Source organism: Neolamprologus multifasciatus, chromosome 6 (assembly GCF_963576455.1).
Source record: "Neolamprologus multifasciatus chromosome 6, fNeoMul1.2, whole genome shotgun sequence".
NCBI classification, from domain to species: domain Eukaryota; kingdom Metazoa; phylum Chordata; class Actinopteri; order Cichliformes; family Cichlidae; genus Neolamprologus; species Neolamprologus multifasciatus.
In genome coordinates, this window is record NC_140444.1 from 19,583,808 (window position 1) to 19,605,667 (window position 21,860).

Here is a 21,860-nt window from a genome sequence, read left to right on the forward strand (position 1 = left end):
GGGGGTTGCACACAACCAGAGGGCTATATAGCAAAAACACAATGAAGGAATTTTATGTGAAAAAATACTGTAACGTCAGAAGTTATCTACTTTATTTACCCAGTCTAGCCTCAAATTGATATTAATAAGGACCGTATTTTTTTTTTGTATAAATGATTTAATTATCAAGAGGAGTAATCACATAAAACAGTGTTAAAATTTCTTTTGAAAATACCTTAACTAGAGAGAGCCTAATCTTTAAGGATGACAAGCACATACAAATATGCAGTCCTGTGAAAAACTAAAGAATCACTTTTAGCAGCAATAACTGGAAGAAGTGATTTTCTCTATGATTAATCAGTCCCTCATATCACTGTTGAGAAATTTTGGCCCACTGTTTATTACAGTATAGCTTGAGTCATTGAGGTTTTACAGGCATTTGTTTATGCACAGCTCTCTTGAGGTCCCTTCACTGCATTTCAGTCAGGTTGAGGTCTAGACTCTGACAAGGTCACTGCAACACCTTGATTCTTTTCTTTTTCAGCCATTCTGTTGTAGCTTTGATGCTGCGCATGGGATCATCAGCCTGTTGACTGACCTCACATGGCCTCACATTTGACTCTAGGATACTTGTACTGAGGAGTTCATGGTGGACTCAAAGTGACTGCAAAGTGTCCAGCTCATCTGGTGGCAAAATAAGCCTAAAATTCCACCCCTCCTCTATAAGCCATAATTTCCGAATTGTATTGCTTGATTATTACAATCCAGATGCAACGTTTCACAGCAACAAATACATTAAAAGTGGCTGAGCAAGTAGAAGACAATCAGTGGTTTTGTTGAATACGTTAAAATTGTGCTTCAGCACAGCACAGACTAAGTGTTACATTCTTACTCTGGCTGGAAGCATATATCAATTATAAATCTGATGAGAAGGAAATGTGCCAGCTTCACACAAAAACACAGCCAAGCTTCAGACTTAAGTCTTTTTATTTTCTGTTTTGTTGTAGGAAAAGTGCATAGTTGAAGCCCTTTTACTCTTAAACAGTAACAGTGTAAATTGAGGTCTACTGCGATGCCACCAATCATCTCAATAGTCTCATGGCTTCCCCATTGATACCATACAACTGACCCAGCATTTTCAATCTTTCAGCTCTTCCCTGTGACCTCACAGAACATCCCTAGAAAGCCATAGTACAACATAATTCAGAGGACTTTCGCTGATAATGAAGAGCAGCCAGATTCAGATGAGTGTTTAAAACTCCCTCCGTGCATTCAACAAATACTCTTCCACTTTAAGATTAATGCATGTAATTTCTGGTATCACAGACACCCTGGGATATATCCCAAGGCTCATATACACTTTAATAACCACACACTATACAGATGTTCACAAAACACAAACAGACTCACTCAGCAGATGGTTCTGAAAATATGTGGGTTCAATGGTTTTGTTGCTTTGTGTGGGTCAATACAATAGGAGGGAGCTATATATTTATTCATGGTAAGGCTCCAGTATCGGTAATGTTCCCAATTAAAATGTGGAAAATGAAAAATCATTCCCAAATAAAGTGAAAATAATAAAAGGACCCCTCAGTATTGCCATTTCAACACAAATAATTCAAAACTAAAAACTCACATTGGCACGTTTCATTAATTTCCACTGACAAACCGTGGTACAGAAGTTGTGAAGCAGAAACTTTGATTGCGTTCATCTTTTAGAAAGCTTAATCTGTACACAAGACCTTCAAAAGGAATCAAAAAAGTGCTAATAATGTATTATTTTGGCTACTAGTACAACTTTCTTTTAAAGCACAATAATACACACAATCATCCTAACATACGATGATGATATAACTGCAGATAGTTTCATTTTGTCAAATGAGGCCAAGCATCTCTGTATTACTGGAGGTGAATAATTGTTTTCTCTGGTGTGTGCATCAAATATTTTGCTCACATTTTACAGATCAACTTCAATTTTGTCCTTCAAACGTGCTGCTGCACCACCTTATTTAAAGGGACAGCCTTACAGTCAATATAGCAGAGCTGACTACCTGCTTGAGTCAGATGAGTATCTCACCAAGGCCCGAATGTAAACACACTAGACTTACTCACTGCATTAAGAATCCTCTGTTGTGTTACTGTAATGAGACTATAACCTTATCAAATAAATTCTGCAGGGTTAAATATGAAACTAAAACATGATACAAAATGTCATGGTTACTGGCACCGTATAGAGTTTTATCTTCATAAAGTAAGAAGTGTGGAATGTTTGAGAGAGACTGAAAGACCCTCCACCCTTTATTATTTCAAGCACCGGAAAAACAATTTAACGACCTAACAGGAACTCTTTACTACTGCCCCCTCCCATCTTCCCCGATTATGTGACACATTCCTTCATTATAGATTTGCATATGAGTCTCTGCAGATCCACAGGCATCACAGCTGGGATCAGGGACCAGCTCTGATGCCTGCGATTGCTCATTTAAGCAAATCCAACCGATATATATTTTTAAGCCAGTTGAGTGTGTACTTCTGCTATGAAAAGCCATGTGTCGTACCAGGTTTTATATTTTTTATGTGATTGTGTTCAGCTATTATCACATTCCTCTGGATAAAATCTTTTAAATTGAGAAATGCAACTGTTTTTAAGAGGACATATTTTGCTTTTCACCATTTTCCCCATGTGTGTCACATATATGCTTTTACATGGGTGGATGCTCATACTAAATACGGTCAAAGTTGCTCAGTTTTTTCTACTCTTCCTCCTTTGTGATGTCAGTGAAAGCAGTAATCCTTAATTGATATCAGGCTTGCAGCTCTGACTGTAAGCATAGAAGCTACACCCACCTTCATTTCAAATTCTGCGTATGGCAGCAAATAAGAATGAAGCTGACTTAAAGAGGGAGGGGCTAACACCTCTCCAGCTAAGGAGCTGCACCAGGACAAGTATAACCTAAAAAAGGATCATTTCAAACTCTAAATCATGCCATACTAATTGAGTAAAATAAGTTTTGGAGCTGGACATGAGCATAATAGGTCCCCTTTAAATATCATAGTTGTGCTGGCCTCATTGATCAGTTGGACTCTAGTAATAAGAAATCAAAGACAAGTCTGCAACAGCCTCAGAAGAAGAAAGAAAAAGATATGTGAGGGAATGTTGACAGAGAGACAGATGGTGCTGTCCTGGTTGCAGCTACTGTGCAACTCCAGTCAGAGGAGGTGTACATTTGCTGTTTGTTTGGCTCCACTGCTAGTCGATAGGTGGTGCTGGGGGCTCTCTTCCATCACTCTGCAAAAAACAAACAAACCCAGAAATAAATAAAAAATAAATAAAGAAATAATGATTTATATATCTCAGATTTGGGTATAATTACATGAAAAAAGACAATGTTTTTAACCTTTTTTTGGTTTTGCCTCACATATAGTGTGCAGGCTTGCAGCATTTCCTTTCCCATCATTCTGGTACAAGTTAATCTTGGTTTAATCTTCCAAAGAACTCTTTTAGATGTTGTCTGCCAAAGTCTAATCTGACTTTCTTGTCCTTCAGAGTAACCAGTGGTTTGCATATAGTTTTGAATCCTCTGTATTTCCATTCTGGAAGACATCTTTGTCAAGGTCATTGTAGACGATGACAAGTCTACCTACTTGAGTGCTCTTGACTTGGTTAGATGATGTGAAGCTGTTTTTCTTAGTGATTTGTGAATGTATTTTCAAAGATCACTGGGATTTAAAAACTCCTAGCATGGAATTACCAGTCAAATCCAAAAAAGTCTATAAATAATTTACTGATTTTTAAAGGCTTAAAAAGTGTCCCTTACAAAGGTTTGAACCATGATCCTTTCAGGAAAACTTCGCAGTGTTTGGAGCTGAAGTTTCAGCTAACAGACATGGCCACATACCCCTCAATTTAGCCAACTTCAAATAAGCCGTTTCTGTACCTGTAGCTTTAAATGAAATGATGATCTGCACATGCTCACATTTCACAAGTAAAACTGCTGTCATAAAAATAAAAAAAAAAACATTATTGCATCCTGACCATTTACATTTCCTGTATTGCTAATGAAGCAGTTGGTTATGACGAGGCTGCACTTCACAACACAAAAGGCAACATGCAAACACACTGACACACACTGTCCTCCTAGTATTTCATAAGTAAGGTCTGAAGTTTCTGCAGTTTCTCATTAGTCATATAAAGCTAATGGCGACAGTGGCATCAAGAACAAAAGTAATCCACCAAGTCTTGCAAATCAGCATATAGTCTATATAGAGACATTTTAGCATTAGAGATGGGACAAGATGCAGGCAGCTGCTCATTATAGTCACTTTTTGTAGACTCAAGTACAGCAGAAATGTTATTCTTTCCTCTTTTTAAATTAAAAAATTAGATTATAGGAAAGACTTGCTCTTAGAGTTGAGCTTTGCAACTCTGCGGATTTTTGTCACATACATATAAAAGGATCTATGAGGGAAGGAGAACCCCCCCAAAACCATAATAACCACAATGTCATAATATGTTGTCCTTAAAATAAAGCTCCAGTTTGGTCTGTGAAGGACGTCACAGAATAAATATTAGGTTCCTGGTTTCTATTCAGGGAGAGAATTAGTCATCTTTCCAAATATTAACCTATCCGCTTTCAAATACAGCAACTGCGTTTTTTGCATTGGGAAATAATGTTACTTGTCTAAAACTCAAATAATACACACAGTTATAAAAATCAACAGAGCTATGACAACAACATTCCCAAGAATTACAATTATTATTACTAGCAGGCAGAGAGAAATTCAAAAATCAAATGTTTAGTGGCAGAAAAACTTGTTTGGAGGTGACTTTATGTTAGTTTTACTCTGAGATCTTGGTTGGTTTTATGTTGCAGCCTTTTGTTATAAAAGACATGTGCCTTGTCAAAGAGGTATCAGGTTTGTCTAATCCCCTGACCTCATTACAAGAAAAATTTTTTTTTTAATTTCAGATGACACAGATTTTCCTCCGTGCTTCCCCAAGTCTTTTATTGCAATGACTAAAGGTCCTTCTTTTGTGTTTTTAGGCTGATTGCTACATAAACACTGGTCTATGTTTTTTTTAAAACATAAGTTCATGCAGCAGCTGTTAGCCCTACTAACTCTGCAGTACACACCAGATGTAAAACCTTTTTCAGTAATATTTTTAACACGAATTTATTTTAATAATAAGCAGAATACAGCGTATTAACAAACAAATTGGCTTTTCTATTTAATCATCTGTAATAATAGCTCTCTTTCATTCATAGCAATCAAACTTTGCATTATTAGATTCAAGGGAATATGTTTCCCTGATAAACACCTTCCTTTTTATTTAATGTGCACGTGGTATCTGGACTGTTCAGATGGAGGCAAAAGGGAAAAAAAGAAAAAAACTGCAGTACTGTGCAAAAGTCTTGAGCCACACCTCATGTCTTTTTATTTTGTTTTCAAAAAGCCAGACTTTGCAGGTAGTTAATACAAGGCATTAACTAGTTTTGTGCATACACATAACAGGTAACTTAGCAAAGACCTTTGTCACTTTGTGTTTTGCAAAAAACATTTTCCCCATTTCTTTAGTTGAATCTATACAAAACGCAAAAGATAATATGTCAGGAAGTGTCAGGCCTAAAAACACGTCTCCAGCAGATGAACATCATCTCAAAGTCTTGTCCTGCACCTGCTGCACCTTTCTAATTTTCCTAGCAAATGTAAAGAAATGAGTGGCGGTTCAAGACTTTTGCACATTACTGTACGTCTTTACGTTTCAGATATATTTGTTATGTAAAATGAGTGTGATCTGCACTCACATTGCGGGGTCCACTGGGCTTGCCAGAATGATGGGTTCCCCTGAGACTGGATGGGCGCAACAAAAACAGGACCAGGGCTAACACCGCCCATCCCATCAGAACCATGGGGAGGGTCAGGTCACCTCCCCCGCCCACTGACCCACTGGGACCTGGCACTGAAGAAAAAAAATAAAATAAAATAAAATACTTCTTATTCAGACACACATTTGAGTCCTATCGTGCGTTCAAACACTTACAAAATGTGAGCTACACTGAGAGAAGTTCATACATACGTTCCTGAGGGCACTCTGTATCTGTGCAGTAGGACTGAGATTGCCTCAGCTGGAAGAAAATTACAGAAGAACAAAATGATTTACTCTTTGCCCTCAAACTGGGAGGGAACGACACTGCCTACTAACTTTGATTCATTAACCAGCAGAGATATTGTGGTCAGCAGTGTTACAAAGCCACCATCAGAGCTCTACCTCAGGCGATCGTGGCTCAAGAGTTGGGAGTTCGTCTTGTTATCGGAAGGTTGCCGGTTTGAGCCCCGGCTCGGACAGTCTCGGTCGTTGTGTCCTTGGGCAAGACACTTCACCTACCGCCTACTGGCGATGGCCAGAAGGGCCGATGGCGCGATATGGCAGCCTCGCTTCTGTCAGTCTGCCCCAGGGCAGCTGTGGCTACAACTGTAGCTGCCTCCACCAGTGTGTGAATGTGTGTGTGAATGGGTGGATGACTGGGTGTGTAAAGCGCTTTGGGGTCCCTAGGGGGGACTAGTAAAAGCGCTATACAAATACAGGCCATTTACCTGGTTCCTGAGATAAACACTATAGCTATGACGAAGAATTATTTAGACATCTGAACAACATCCTTTAATACTGTAAGCAAATCAGATGGCCCAGTGTGTATCCAGCTCTCTGTCATGTAGGTTACACCTGTGCACGAAATGTAAATTAGGTCAACTGTAAGCTGACATACAGTAACTATGAACTGTGTCCTTCATGAAACTGGGAAACTCACAACAACAAATGTTATACTTTGAAATAAGAAGAGCCAAAGTATATTTCCAAGCACAATACGAGCCTGAGGGCAATAAAACTGTCTTTGCATGGCAGAGCAGACAGGCTCTCAAGACAAACACTGAGCAGGAACCAGGATGTAGCTTTGCATTTCCTTCTCCCCGCATCTCTTTAAGGCTTGAATTTACTTGCAAGTTGATCTTCGTTTCCTTTTTAACTTCAGCAGATGATGTTATCACTTCACACCACATACTTTGAATATTTTGACATGTCTACACGCCGTCTCTTCAACTTAAATTAGAGGCGATTTAGAAAACCACCAAACTGTGTCGCTTACCAAATTGATGAGGCGCCTCATTGCGTACTCCTGCGTGCAGATGCACTCACAAGGGTCAAAGCCTCCCTCCGCCATTCCTCACCAGACAGTATCCACCTGAAGAGAAGTACAGCATGTAACTAGGACGTACATGAACAACTGAAAGAAACCTAACACTCCCTCTTGTCACTGCTTCGCTCTATTGTTGTTCTACAAGCGCACACTGATTAGGGGGAGGAGACTGTTTAGGTAAGGAGACTCAGCATAGAGTGCTGGCGTTTCGTTTTGCTGCATGTCAGCAACAGTGAAAAGTTAATTTCGGTTTTCTTGCTTTTGCTGGGAATACCAACAAATCCCCATATTCCGCCAATCTCACAGTTTCATCGCAGTAACCTTGAAAGAGAAAATAAACTTTAACTGTGGAATGTTGAGCCTCTATTTAAAATAGCCTTCACCTTTATCACTCTATGAAGCCCTTTATGAAACACCATGTTGGATCATTCAGAGCTGATTTCTGCACTCTCAGTGTATTAGCATGTTTTGTATGAACATACTTTTTTTTTAAAAGATGAATCCATATGACACAAACTAGCAGTCAAACTATGAGCTTAGAGCCTGCTAATAAAGTGGCTCATACTAGCAAGAACTTGGATGATTGCTGTCATTATGAGTGACAAAGGAAGATGAGCTATTACTGGCTTGGATAAAGCATTGATGGAGCAAGATGAAGCTGGTTAATGCTGACAATGATGGAGGTGAAACACACACTGACAATGGTTCACCCCCCCCCCCCCCCCCAAAAGAAAAAAAACCCAAAACAAAACAAAACAACCACAAACACACAGATGTCTGCTACAGGTGTCTAATCGTGGTTATCAAACCCATAACAAACCCCAGATGAACTTCTAAAGCTCATAACGATGCTGAAATACATTCATTTCCACTTTCTTAGGTACACCTTGCCAGTACTTTGTTGGGCCCATTACATTACCAGCAGCCTCAACAATTCAGGCTGCTGAACCATCATCTTATATGAAACCTGAAAATCCATACTTTCAGGCTGTTTACACCAAATTCTAACTCTATCATCTAAATGTCACTGCACAAGACTGGTCACGAGACTGGTCAGACCAGACAACATTTTTCCAATCTTCTGTTGTTAAATTTAATGAGCCCATGTGAACGGTAACCTTCCTATTTCTAACATGAGTAGCACAAGGTGTGGTCTTCTGCTGCTGTAGCCCATTTGCTCTGTTCAATGTGGCAGCTCAATTACTGCCCACAGAGTCACAGAGGTTATAACAGAGAGCACAGAGTTTATTTTTTGCACTGATAATAAATCTGCAGTGTAATTGCTGGATACATCTTTACACTGAGTATTGGTTGATTATAAAAGCGCTCATATTAAGTATAAAAAACTGCAAACTATAACCTAACTGAGGCTTCTGCAAATGGATTTGCACTGCTATGAGCTCTGATAGAATCTCAGAGTTTGTTGAAGTAAACCGGCCAGTGAGCAGGTTGGGTTCACACAGTGTTACCCCTGGACACTGGCTCAGAGTTGAAGTTAATGCTCTCTCTGGAACAGAAAACCCAGAGTCCTCAACTCAGGATTAACAAACTCAGAGTTTTTAAATTAAACCTCATTCTGGAATAGGACCCAGCAGTTACCGAAACACAGCCCATCTGGCACCAACTTTCACGCTGTGTTCAAAGTCACTTAAATCCCCTTTCTTCCACATTCTGTTACAAACTATGAACCTCAGGAGTTCTTCTCGACCTTATCTGCACGCCTAACTGCACTGAATACCTGTGATGGGATTGGCTGCTTTTACTGGCTGACATTTCTTTCAAGATTATATCTTCTTCTCATTTAAAAACAAAACAAAAAAACAAAAAACAAAACAGCGGCCAACATATATACAGTGATTAGGATATTTTCAACCACTTATTTTATTTTCATGTCTCTTGCTATGCATCCACCAGCACACAATAGACATCCGAATTATCTGTCTACACCACAAAGAAACAAAATAAAAAGCCAAACATGTTTACCTAAGACTGACTACACCCAGCGGCCAGTGATGCACACCTGGCTAAACCTCACAGCCTTCAGCCAAAGATTGTGTAATAAATTAGAGGGCTGTTGGGTGAACTTTATGGGCATTCTAAAGGTTTCATTTGGTGGTGCTGTTAAATTTCTATTGGCTTATAGCTAGCTTTTTTCTCCACCCCACTGTCGTCAATGACAGTAAACTAAACAACACAAATATGTGAAGCAACGTAGTGCAACAACACCACAAACAACCTGAATCAACACAGCTAAAGCCGAAGACCGTAATCTGTCACTGCGCGGCTTTCCGATTAAGACTGCAGGAGGTTTAACATCAGACATACACAGGTTGCAGTATGATCCACGGGTGACTGCCTACACTTTTGCGGAAGTCAGCTAAAACGAGGTCAAAGACATCTACGGTTACTTCCCTGTAGTTTTAAAATTACGTGATTTAGCCTAACGTTTACACTAGCTTCTTGCTAACCCCGCCAGGCAAGCCAGAGGAAACTCACCCCCCCTCCCCTCCCACCCACTCCCTTGTCTTTATATTGTTATTAACTGAACAAAGACATGAGAGCAAAAAACAGCGACTTACTGGAGCTGCGTGATGTTAAGAAAACGATCACTGTCTCTCAGGGGCCCGAGCTGCACCGCTGCTCTACACAGAGACCATCAAACTGCAAACACATCAAACCACCGTCTGTGTTTTGTTTAATACACGTGAGCCAGCGGCTATTCTTCATCCGGGACCTCGGGAGTGGGGCGGCTCCCCGATGGCTCTGCTCTGTGTTCAGCCAAACAGCTGTCCTGCTTATTGGTCTGAAAGTCTGATGGGCGGGCCCTTTGAGCCAATCACAACAAGCAACGATCACTTTTTCTGGATAGTAAACAAACAGTCCAGTTGCCTGTTAGCTTACAGAGGCCCATGAATCTACAACATCTGTGCAGTTGTGTAACCAAATACATGGTGGTGGATTCGACTTGAATACTTTTCATTAGTTAAAGTTTTCATTAGTTAAAGTATTTAAGTTTTATGCTACTATATAAATTTTATTATTTTAAATAAGGAAAACAAAGAGATACCTTTCTGCAACTTTAACTTTGAATCTGGGCTTTTATTTATTTATTTATTATATAACTTATTGGTTTTATTTTGTCACTGTGGGAGTGGAAGTTAATCTATCACCATTCCCAAATAAGCTTATAAGACACCAATACTTAGAAATAAGAGCCAGAGAAGCACCAACCTGTTGTATTTTCCAAGTTTTAGAAACATTACAAGCTCAGTTACACACACCATTACCCCCCCCCCCCCCCCCCAACAAACAGTGCAATCTGTCATTGCACCAAACATTTTTAAAAAGACATCTCATTGAATATAATAATATATGTGGAGGTTATTATTAATATTATTATCAATATTAAAAAAATATGAGAGGTTCTTTACCTTACTTTCATCTGTTACCAACCTGGAATATATTCACTTCTGTGAATGAAACAAAAGTTTATTCTAGTGACTATCTCAGATGCATCTGAGATGGAAGCAACTCCTTTTCTTTCATCTGGTCCCTTTAGGGTTCGCCACAATGGATCATTCGCCTCCATCTCACCCTGTCCCTAGTATCCATCTCTGTCACACAAACCTTCTGCATGTCCTCCTCCATTACATCCATTAACCTCCTCTGCGGGCCTTCTTTTTCCCTACTGCCTGGCAGCTCCATTTTCAACATCCTTTGCCCAATATATCTCCTTTCCTCCTCTGTACATGCCTATACCATCTCAGCCTTGTCTCTACAACTTTATCCCCAAACTGCTCAACCTGAGCTGTCCCTCAAATGTACTGGTTTCTATTCCTGTCCATGCTGGTCAATCCTAATGAAAACCTGAGAATCTTCAGCTCTGTCACCTCCTGCTCAGCCTTCTGTCTTTTTGTCAATTTTGACATCTCCAAACCATACATCATATCATCTTATAAACCTCCCCTTCACTCTTGCATCCTTCTGTCTCAAATCACCCCTCATAACATGCCCCCACCCCCTCCATCCGCTCTCTTCTTCACCTCCAAGAGATGAAAGTAACTGAAATGCCATTCATGTTACAAACCACAAAGGTATGAATGCAGCTGAAAAGTTTTACGTTTAAGCTGAAGAACTGTAGATAAAGAGTGTGTGCACTCTACATAGACAGCTGCCTGCGCCAGTTATCACAAGATACTTAGGGAGCGACAGAAGCTGCAATGTGACTGTTAATAGCATATATGGCTTTTAACATATTTGCAGAACATTACATATATATACACAGAGATACTGACCACCATATAGATAAAATGTGAGTAAGAAAGAGTTCCCATTCCAGTAAGAACATCCCTCATAATCAGATGGAAACCATGACAGAAATGCCCTGAAGGGAAGTTACAAAAGAGCATGAACCCAGGTTGGCTGTCACCAGAGCTCATTAATGAAAGTTCTAGTGTGTGCTCCATGCAGCTGCTCTCTATGTGTGTGTATGTTCTGGACGGACTGACGCTGAGTGCAGGCAGGCAGGCGGACTGCGAGCTCTCTCTGAGCTGGAAAGAAGCGCTATACACGGTGAAAGTGAAAGGAGCTCCGTAAGTGTGGAAAGCACCGAACAGGCGGCCTCCCCCCCTCACACACACACACACAAACAAACAAACAACACAGGGAGACGGGCCACGGGTGTAGCTTGAAGGCAGCAGCGGCGGCAGCAGCTCAGCAGACACAGCCATGGCCAACATTGCGGTCCAAAGGATCAAACGGGAGTTCAAAGAAGTTCTCAAAAGCGAAGAGGTGCGGTAAAGCTACCGGCTTATTTTCACTTCTACTCAGCTCTTTCTTTAAAATTGTGTCAGCTCTGTTAAAATATACGCTACCGGCAGCCGTTATTGTGACCAAATAGATTTACCCTAGTCAGGTTTGGGTCTTCTGTTGCAGCAGGTCAGGCCCAAACAGGAGAACTTTAGCTAGCTTTAGCTTCAAATCAGCGTCCAGGCGAACCTCCCTTGTTATGTCAGGTGGGTGTGTTCAGGAAACACCGGGGATTCAGCTCTCTCAACTGACAGGCCCTGAATGCCTAACAAATAACGTCGCACACCTTTGTTTTAATTACACAAGTCAAGTAAACCTAGAGTGTGTGGCCTGTTAGCGCCTCAGGCAGGGAACCGCAGCTGTTTAGCAGCGTAAATGAGTTAGCGGCAGTTAGCAAGGCTTGCTAACGTTAACGCTATTTTGACATGTATCCACAGTTAGCATTAGCAGCCGTGATGTTTTGCTGCAACGTTCAACAAACTTATCAGGCGTTAATCAGCTGTTTGTTAACAATCTGAATACACTGCGTTTATTTAAAAGGTGTATGCTGTCATATCACCCCCTGCCCAACTCCTGTTAATACTGTTTTATAGTTTTGTAACTTTGGTGCTAACCTGAATTGTCCTAGTGTTTCCTCTGGGAGTGGGGCTCAAATTGGTTTTTAATGTTAACACAAAATGACACTAGCCGTGCCTTTTCTAGCAACCATCTTGCCAGGGACTTCTTGTTTTCAATTTAATGTGAAGACATGAGCTGGGTAACTCCTTTTTCTTTCTTTCTTTCTTTTTTGCATTTGTTCCAACCTACAGACGAGTAAAAACCAGATTAAAGTAGATTTGGTGGACGAGAACTTCACAGAGCTGAGGGGTGAGATAGCAGGGCCTCCAGACACACCATATGAAGGTACTGTAATATTGGAAATGATGGCCAAGATATGTGATACTCATCATGTGGTCTGATATACTAATGCATGTCTGCTTTTCTCTCTTTCCTAGGTGGCAGATATCAACTTGAAATAAAAATCCCAGAAACATATCCTTTTAACCCACCAAAGGTATTTGCTTTAGTGTCTTTCATCCTCTCTCTTCCTTGTTCAGTTATTTTGAAAACATGTACACTTTTGTTATAGCTGGTAAAACCGGTTGTCACTAATTGCCACTGCTCATGCCTAAGTGACCCTGTGCATGGTACCCAACTCTAAAAACCGCTCCCAGTGCTGCAGTTCAAATCACTTTTAATTATGTAGCACCCATGTTTCTACGATAATAGAAACATCAATCCCCTCTGAGCAAGCACTTGGCAACAGTGGGAAGGAAAAACTCCCATATAGCAACAAGAAATCTCCTACAGAACCAGGCTCAGGGAGGGGGCAGCCGTCTGCCACAACCAGTTGGGGGTGAGAGGAAAGTGAAAAAAGCAGAGACCGATAGGACAAAAGGCAAACTAAAGGAGAGCGAACCAGAGCTTAATGATTAAATACAGTGGTGGTGAATAAAAACAGGTAGAGTAAGGAGATAAATGATGAGCAAAACATTCAGTGCATCATGGGAAGCCCTGCAGCAGTCAGAGCTTGTAGCAGCATAACAAAGGGAGGGTTCAGGGTTATCTGATCCAGCCCTGACTATATGCTTTATCAAAATGTAAAATTTTAAGTCTAATCTTAAAAGTAAAGATGGTGTCTGCCTCCCAAATCCAAAATGTGAGTTGGTTCACGGAAGAGGGGCGTGAAAGCTGAAGCCTCTGCCTCCCATTCTACTTTTAGACGCTTTAGGAACCACAAGTATGCAGTCCAAGAACGATATGTATTCGAAGTATAGTGTATAGTAAGATGAGGTCTTTAGGATCTCATGGGGCCTGATTATTCAAGATTTTGCGTGTGAGTCGAAGGATTTTATATTCATTTCTGGATTTAACAGTGAGCCAATGAAGAGAAGCGAGCATGTGGCACTTTGACCGGAATCAATTTATAATTCTTATGAGCATCAGAATTTTGAGGTAAATTCAGCTATTGTGCTTCAATTAACAAAACCTTAGGTTTGTTTTAGTGCTCTCAGAGAACAGCATAACGTGACTTGTAAACAGCCTTTTCAGGTTTCTGGTCACTATTAGCTTGTATGTTAAAAACGAAAGAGAAAGTCTAATACTGATAATAGTGAAAATAAACATTTATTGTCTCCCTCCTGTAACCAAATTAATCTTGTAAACCTACCCTCAACACAGGGGTGGTAAGAAATCAATCTTTCCCTGAAATGATGTCACCAAATAACCTGTTAGGTAACAGTTTATGGGTTTAAACTACCGGCGTTTGGCTTATACAGTAATTTAAATGCTTAACACATCAAGTTAATTTGTCACTTAGATGTAAAATGCAGTGGTGCCATAAACCATAACTGCTGGCTCATTAATTTGCAGTCTTTCCCTCGCAATGGCTTACAATACATCAGCACATGGTAAAATGACAGCTACTGTAGTGTAGCCTGGATGCTGACATATCTGTTGCAAGAAACTGTAAATATTTCTTCTTTCTGTCACCTCACGTTCTTCTCTAGATAACGCTTCCTCATCTGTATGTCCTAGGTGCGCTTCATCACTAAGATCTGGCATCCTAATATCAGTTCTGTGACAGGAGCAATATGCCTGGACATTTTAAAAGACCAGTGGTAAGTGCAAAGTATCTGAACTGTTCTCAGTGCGCCTGTGTTTTCCATCCACTTAACCTGCCCTCTCACCCTCTCTCAGGGCAGCTGCTATGACCTTGAGGACAGTGCTGTTATCTCTACAGGCTCTCCTCGCTGCAGCAGAACCAGACGATCCACAGGATGCAGTAGTAGCAAACCAGGTGGGAAGGACTTAATGCACGACTTGCATTTTGTCTGCTTATAATTGGATATTAAAGTACCAAATTATATTTGGGTAACTGTACGTGTCTCGGTACCTGGTGTGAACTTGTGTCTAAAATAAAATCTGCCATATTTGCTAGTTAATTTTGTGATGTTGCTCACAGACCTGTATTTCTGAATCCTCAGTATAAGCAGAACCCAGAAATGTTCAAACAGACTGCGAGGCTTTGGTCTCACGTCTACGCGGGCGCTCCTGTCTCCAGTCCTGACTATACACGTAAAATAGACAAACTCTGTGCCATGGGCTTCGATAAGGTCAGAACCCCTTTGTTTTTGTTGTGCCCTCACATTTATAGGTAAAACTTAGTTACACTCTATCAGCCAGTTTCCCAAACATTAATCGTCCCTTGTTTTAGAGTAAGGGAAAAATTCACTGAAGCTCTCCGTTAAAAAAGTAAATAATGATAAAATATTTTTTAGTCTAAGACTAGGCTTAATTGCTGTCTGGGAAACTGAGCTTATATTTAACATAATAACATCATATTTTAAGAAACATGCTTATTTTCAGCTTGATGGCAGCAACATGCTTTAGAGACATTTAGAAAGAGCGATGCTCATCACTGTTGCATCACATCTTCTTTCAACAGCATTTTGTGCTTGTGAAACAAAGAGAAGTGCTTTTGTTTTGAAAGCTGTTGCTTCATTCTTTCCTGATAAAAGACGTGAGCTGCTCAGTTTGAGCCCTTCTACCTTTTTCTTTTCTCATCTGATAATGAAATGCTCAACTTCTTTGAAGTTTTACCCTCCCACACCCTCTATTCACTTCCCTGAAGACTTGTTCCATCTCTGGCGCCATTTTTTTACCCAATGATAAAAACTAAATATTTGGTAATGAACAGTGAGATGTGGCGTGTCAACTTTTTAGTTTGTTCAGCTGAATGCTGGACGAACTCATACCATGACGAGCCATCTGTCATGCATCTGTTCGATTACAATTCACAAGAATCACTACTCTTGCTGCAGTTTTGGTCAGATTTAAACCAACTGGCACACAATGATCGCCTACACATTACAGTAACCTGTGAACTGTGATGGATCGACCGCTGCATGAGATTCATTGGTGTTCTGGTTTGTTGCTGGCATTATATTCAATACGGTCATTATACACAATAATATATGTGTATAATGTATTTTTTTTGGAGGGGGGTGATTTGAAGTTGGATAGTGATGTAATAATTTTTACATGATTTTTACCCCTCAGCTGTAAAAGGCTGATGGAATATTGACATCACCCTGCGGGGCAGCCGGGCAGACAAGGTGAATACCTAAATTTGTGAATGCAATAACTCGAGGATGAGGCAGCGTGTCCCCTGAAAATCTTGGAGAAGTTTGAATCTCAGAGATCTCAATGTCAAAGTCAGAGGTCAAGTTTTCTGAAACTCTTGTGAATGCGATAAGTTGAGAACAAAACAACATAGGATTTTAAAATTGATAGCATAGATGTGTCTGGTAGGAGGCTATTGGGTAGCATTGGCGGTAGCCAGAATTTTATTATCATTAGTATTTTTTAATAGTCTTTATTTAAACCAGGGGGCATGATATACAGTGCTGATACGCTGGAAACATCAGGTTATAACTTATCTTTACATAGTTTATTCAAATTTTTGTCAAAGGTATTGACGGCCTTAATTCTCAACTCATGGGTTGTTGTATGTTTTTTTTTCCACTCTGTAAAGTTCTTCAGCAGTGCATATGGTTTAATGTTGGGGGCTCAACCATTTCCTCCTGATGGCCTTCTTACCTGCCAGAATTAAGGCTTTAAGTAGAGGATTGTAGTTGTAGTAGATAGTATGTAGATTTCTTCCTTTTTATGTCTGTAGATCCTTTTTTTCTTTACTTTATAGTTCAGAATAGTCTCTAGTGTATAAATAACTTTCTCAAAATGGCTGGAGCCTTGTAAATTTTGGCCTTGCAAGATGGATTACACAAAACACACACAAGTATTCATTTGAGTTTGTGAGCATGCGTTCTTGAATTTATTATTATGCAGTAAGCTTATGCAAACATTTACATTACCGCAGTACTTTATGACAAACAAACCATATATTTAGCTGTGTCTCCAGTGGGTTTCTTGTCTCGTGGATGGACTCCAGCTGCAGTTGGTGGTTCTTGTTCTCTGCAGCCTTTGTGAGATCTGCGAATTCTCAGATGAGAATCATTTTTCAACTTTTCTTCCTCCTTTTATACAGAATGCAGTAATAGCGGCCTTGTCTTCAAAATCCTGGGACGTGGAAACGGCGACAGAGCTGCTCCTAAGCAACTGAAGCCAGGTGTGAGGATCCAAAAACCCTTCATCACAGTGTCAGCTCCTCCACCACTGCCTTTTGTTACACAGAAAACAAACACCCCATCCACCATGGCAGTCTGAGCCTTCTTTTATTACCAGTTTTGTTTGCTACTAAGTCAACACCAGTAGCGCTGCATTTGCCAATATGCACAGCACCCCGTTGCCTGCCGAGTCTTTACTCCCACCTACCCAATATGTGTATTTCAGTATTAAGCCCTCCCACCCTTAAAAAATAAAAAAAATCCACCCATGCATCCAGTCTTCCATGCCCTTTAAACACATTATTTTTTCCCCCCACAAATTTCCTTAAAGTTGTAAAGGATCGAACAGCTGCTGTAATCAGGTGAATTTTCCAGGGTAAAATGTAAGGAAAGGAAAGCCTGCTGACTGCTTCTACACTACATTACCGTTTAATTCCTTCGGCAGCCAGTTGGACCGTGTGTGTTTCTCTGCTACAGACTTTTAGTACTGTAAAGAAAAAAAAGTCTTGCTGGATTAAATTTTCTTGACTGGATAGTGCTGTGCATGAGCAGTGTAATGTTTTTTTTCTCCTGAACAACCTTTCATTGATGCCTCAATCCACTACAGAAGTTTGGATGTACAGGTTTTATTTTCTGTATGTAGACTTAGAACAAAATCACACACACACACACCTGCCAACATCTGCACACATGCACAGAAGAAAAATCTGTAAATAGATCTGTGTAAATTTGAAAATACAGTGGGGATGTACTTTTTTTTTCTTACATGGCATTGTAAAACAGATTATTTTAAATATAAACTATGCCTAGTTTACAATTGTAAGGAGATAAATGTTTTCATGCTTTTGTGATCCATGAGAAGTCCCTCTGAATGTATTTTGTTTTTTTAAAGGGTGGCACAGCCAAAATCTTGGCCCTCATGGCACAGGAGCTAACAGCCAGCTCAGCCACTTTTTCTGCAATCATCTACAGTCCAACGTTTTTTTTTTTTGTGCACGTGTTTATTGTCCTTTCATGTTGTTGCCTTTATTTTGATTTGGCCAGATGATGCAGTGGGTGTTTGTTTGGTTTAACATCCCTCTCCTACACTCTTGGATCTCACAGGACTCATTCTATATAATCAGAGACACCTGGAACTTCTGATGGGGAAAGCCACCAAGCACCACCCAGTTTGGCGTTACACCGGTAGGGAACCAAAGCCCTACCGAACACGTTGATGGAAAGCGAATGGAATTTTTTTTCAGACATTTGAGAGGAAGATTCTGATGAGTGACATTAAGGATTTGGGTTTGCAGTGCTGTTTTATTTTTATTTTTTTTAACCATACGCACATCCTCGGCCACAGATGGAGGATCTGCTCATTAACATAACCAATAGGAGGCGGCGCTGTACACTTTATTGCTGATCCAGTCAATCAAAGGCTTTGGCCATATATACAGGTATATAGGCGATGTCCTATATTCCCAAACATGCTTTACTACACAGCCAAATAAAACACTCACTGAGGTCGTCTTTGAACTTTGTCTTCTAGGTAGTAAAAGAGGCTGGAACTCCTGTTATTCTATGAAGTGAAATAGCAGACCTGGGAAGTGTTTTCACATATTTTTGATTTTGAGGTACATGGACTGTAAAAACATGTTTGGCATTTAGAGAAAGGGTGTGGATGCATCCTCACACAAGGGGCCATTCTGTTTTTAATAAAGGAATTATTTTTGCTTAACCTCCAGCTCAGTCCCTACCAGCACAGCAGTGTATTACACTGCAACATGGAGTTAATGTGCAGCCGTCTCTACCCACAGTGGGGGGGAAAAAAGGAAGTTCATACGCAGGCAGAATGCACACGCCATCCCCCTTATTTGTAAATAGCTGGGTTTGGTTCTTAATAAAGAGCCATCTTATCACTAGAGTGCACCATTGATGGCTGGATCGAATATTTTCTAAGAAAAAGACAAAAACGGACACCACCCTCTCCAGTCTTCCTCATGATGTACAATATTGCACGATTACAAGCATAGAAAAGGGCCTGTTGCATCTCAGTTTCTCCATTTGGGTTGAGACTTATTTTTTTCCCCTTGTTCTCGGAAGCAAGCATCCGCAGTATAAAAAGCATGGTTATTTATTGTGACAGTGTCATGTTTCTTTGAATAAAAAAAAAAAGTGGAAAAATCACCTGTTTTTGAAATCTGCACTTCCAAAACACAGGCATAGAGACAAACGCACTGCACCATAACATCTAAAAGCATTTATTTTTTTTTCTTTTTGGAAAAAATTAAATATGATCATGAGTATAGGCATATTTAGTCCCCGTCATCAACACAACCCACATGGCATCCACTCACTCGATGCTTGAAAATCAGGAATAACCCAACAGAAAATTGACAAAAGTACAAAAAATATTCAATCATAAAAGATGAACAAAAACCTGAACACATACTTGGATAGTTATATATCATTTATGCAATCCAAAGTGACGTACTTCAGAAGTAAAAAAAAGAAAAAAGTCATTAAAACCCAGCTCATTTTCAGAGCCTCTGACATGTCCAGGGCACGAGGCAGCGAGCAGAGCTGGGAGCACAGTATCCAGAAATGCTTGACCGCTTAATTTTGTCCATTTACACGCACTGGAAATAAATCAAAAGGCCTTTAAAAGCATTACTGGTGTCACTTGAGAAGCACCTGCAAGTTTCTAACTGGCCTTGTGATGCTATAAACAAGCGAAAGCACCTAAACATACCAAAGTTAGAAACCTAAACTTACCAAAGTGTATAAAATTTTGGTGCCGGTACGTCTGTTAAACGCATCAGTTGTTCCCATATTTAAGCCAACTGCTGCAAAGATTTTAACTGTTCTCACTTAGATATTCAAAAAGTTTTCAGTGGAAAGTTACACAGGCATATTTACAAAATATAACTGTGTAAAAAACCCGATGATAAAAAAAATATAATAAAAAAAAATACTGTGCAACACAGACACAAAGAGGAAGAGGTCAAGAGACGTACAGTAGGATTTTCCCAGGGGATTTAATAAGCAACAATCATAACCAGATTAAAACGGCTGTAAAATGTCCATCCTGTTTTTTCTTAAAAATGGCTCCACAAAAGAAGCAAAGAGCAACAAACACAAAGGAAAAAAATAACATGATTCTGAGTAAGACCTACATACAATGAGCTTCAAATCATGACTACAAGGTAAAACCTTCTAGAGTGTGTGTGTGTGTGTGTGTGTGTGTGTGTGTGTGTGTGTGTGTGTGTGTGTGTGTGTGTGCCTGTTCGTGTGTTTTAAGAAAGGTCCATAATGTATCCAGGAAAGCTTTAAGAGTCAGAGGAGCTTGTACGCAGGGTTGGGAGGATATAAGGAAGAGTCTGGCCCAGTCTCTACAGTCTTGGTTTCACCTTCAGTGGTTTCCTCTTTACCTGAAAGACAAAGAAGTTTTGAGTCAGTGTCAGCGCAATCATCATCATCATCATCATTAACGTAACATGTACACAAATCCTTAGATAATCTTTAGGTTGTTCCTTTAAATCAGGAATCTCCCCAAGAGTTCATCAACTTGTACAAACATCTGTAAAAACTAAAAGGTAAATTCTGAGCAACATCTCAGTAGTGATCACTTTGTAATGCAGGTTGCCCCTAAAATCTGTAGGAACAGATATCACTTTCAGACCACAGAAATATTTTCATTACCCCAGAGGAGGGAGGAACAATCAAAGCTTTTTTTAAAGCTCCTACATCAGAGTAGGCACTCTCTGCTCCGACAGACTGTACGGTGGCGTCACATTAGTGACTCCTTTGCAAAAATCAAAACTGCCATTTTGAAAGCCAGTGACGAGGGATATACAGTGGGGCAAAAAAGTATTTAGTCAGCCACCGATTGTGCAAGTTCCCCCACTTAAAATGATGACAGAGGTCAGTAATTTGACCCAGAGGTACACTTCAACTGTGAGAGACAGAATGTGAAAAAAAAAATCCATGAATTCACATGGTAGGATTTGTAAAGAATTTATTCGTAAATCAGGGTGGAAAATAAGTATTTTGGTCAATAACAAAAATACAACTCAATACTTTGTAACATAACCTTTGTTGGCAATAACAGAGGTCAAACGTTTACTATAGGTCTTTACCAGGTTTGCACACACAGTAGCTGGTATTTTGGCCCATTCCTCCATGCAGATCTTCTCAAGAGCAGTGATGTTTTGGGGCTGTCGCCGAGCAACACGGACTTTCAACTCCCGCCACAGATTTTCTATGGGGTTGAGGTCTGGAGACTGGCTAGGCCACTCCAGGACTTTCAAATGCTTCTTACGGAGCCACTCCTTTGTTGCCCGGGCGGTGTGTTTTGGATCATTGTCATGTTGGAAGACCCAGCCTCGTTTCATCTTCAAAGTTCTCACTGATGGAAGGAGGTTTTGGCTCAAAATCTCACGATACTTGGCCCCATTCATTCTGTCCTTAACACGGATCAGTCGTCCTGTCCCCTTGGCAGAAAAACAGCCCCATAGCATGATGTTTCCACCCCCATGCTTCACAGTAGGTATGGTGTTCTTGGGATGCAACTCAGTATTCTTCTTCCTCCAAACACGACGAGTTGAGTTTATACCAAAAAGTTCTACTTTGGTTTCATCTGACCACATTACATTCTCCCAATCCTCTGCTGTATCATCCATGTGCTCTCTGGCAAACTTCAGACGGGCCTGGACATGCACTGGCT

General features: G+C 40.3%; 3 protein-coding genes across 7 annotated transcripts in view; 1 reads left to right on the top strand and 2 right to left on the bottom strand.

The window, feature by feature from the left end:
• Positions 1-948: 948 nt before the first annotated feature.
• smim14 (small integral membrane protein 14) lies at positions 949-12,251 on the bottom strand. 2 transcript variants are annotated; one of them, XM_085162317.1, is made up of 5 exons: positions 12,082-12,251; positions 7,125-7,220; positions 6,059-6,107; positions 5,787-5,941; positions 949-3,268 (listed from the first exon to the last, which is right to left on the bottom strand). In XM_085162317.1, the coding sequence occupies exons 2-5, from the start codon at positions 7,197-7,199 to the stop codon at positions 3,230-3,232; spliced, it is 318 nt and encodes a 105-aa protein (XP_085018443.1). In that variant the 5' UTR covers positions 7,200-7,220; positions 12,082-12,251; the 3' UTR covers positions 949-3,229. The 2 variants fall into 2 exon arrangements, with proteins under 2 accessions (XP_085018443.1, XP_085018442.1); XM_085162316.1 differs by lacking the exon at positions 12,082-12,251 and adding an exon at positions 9,755-9,912.
• ube2kb (ubiquitin-conjugating enzyme E2Kb (UBC1 homolog, yeast)) lies at positions 11,600-17,685 on the top strand. The gene is made up of 7 exons (XM_085162315.1): positions 11,600-11,966; positions 12,794-12,887; positions 12,980-13,038; positions 14,562-14,644; positions 14,724-14,823; positions 15,011-15,139; positions 17,074-17,685. The coding sequence occupies exons 1-7, from the start codon at positions 11,904-11,906 to the stop codon at positions 17,146-17,148; spliced, it is 603 nt and encodes a 200-aa protein (XP_085018441.1). The 5' UTR covers positions 11,600-11,903; the 3' UTR covers positions 17,149-17,685.
• A 343-nt stretch (positions 17,686-18,028) lies between these two features.
• pds5a (PDS5 cohesin associated factor A) overlaps positions 18,029-21,860 on the bottom strand; it is a 32,899-nt gene continuing 29,067 nt past the window's right edge. For all 4 annotated transcript variants that reach the window (XM_085162313.1, XM_085162308.1, XM_085162309.1 and 1 more), the window contains exon 33: positions 18,029-20,565. In XM_085162313.1, the coding sequence (XP_085018439.1) occupies positions 20,562-20,565 (4 nt within the window). In that variant the 3' untranslated portion in view covers positions 18,029-20,561. The remainder of the gene's footprint in view (positions 20,566-21,860) is intronic.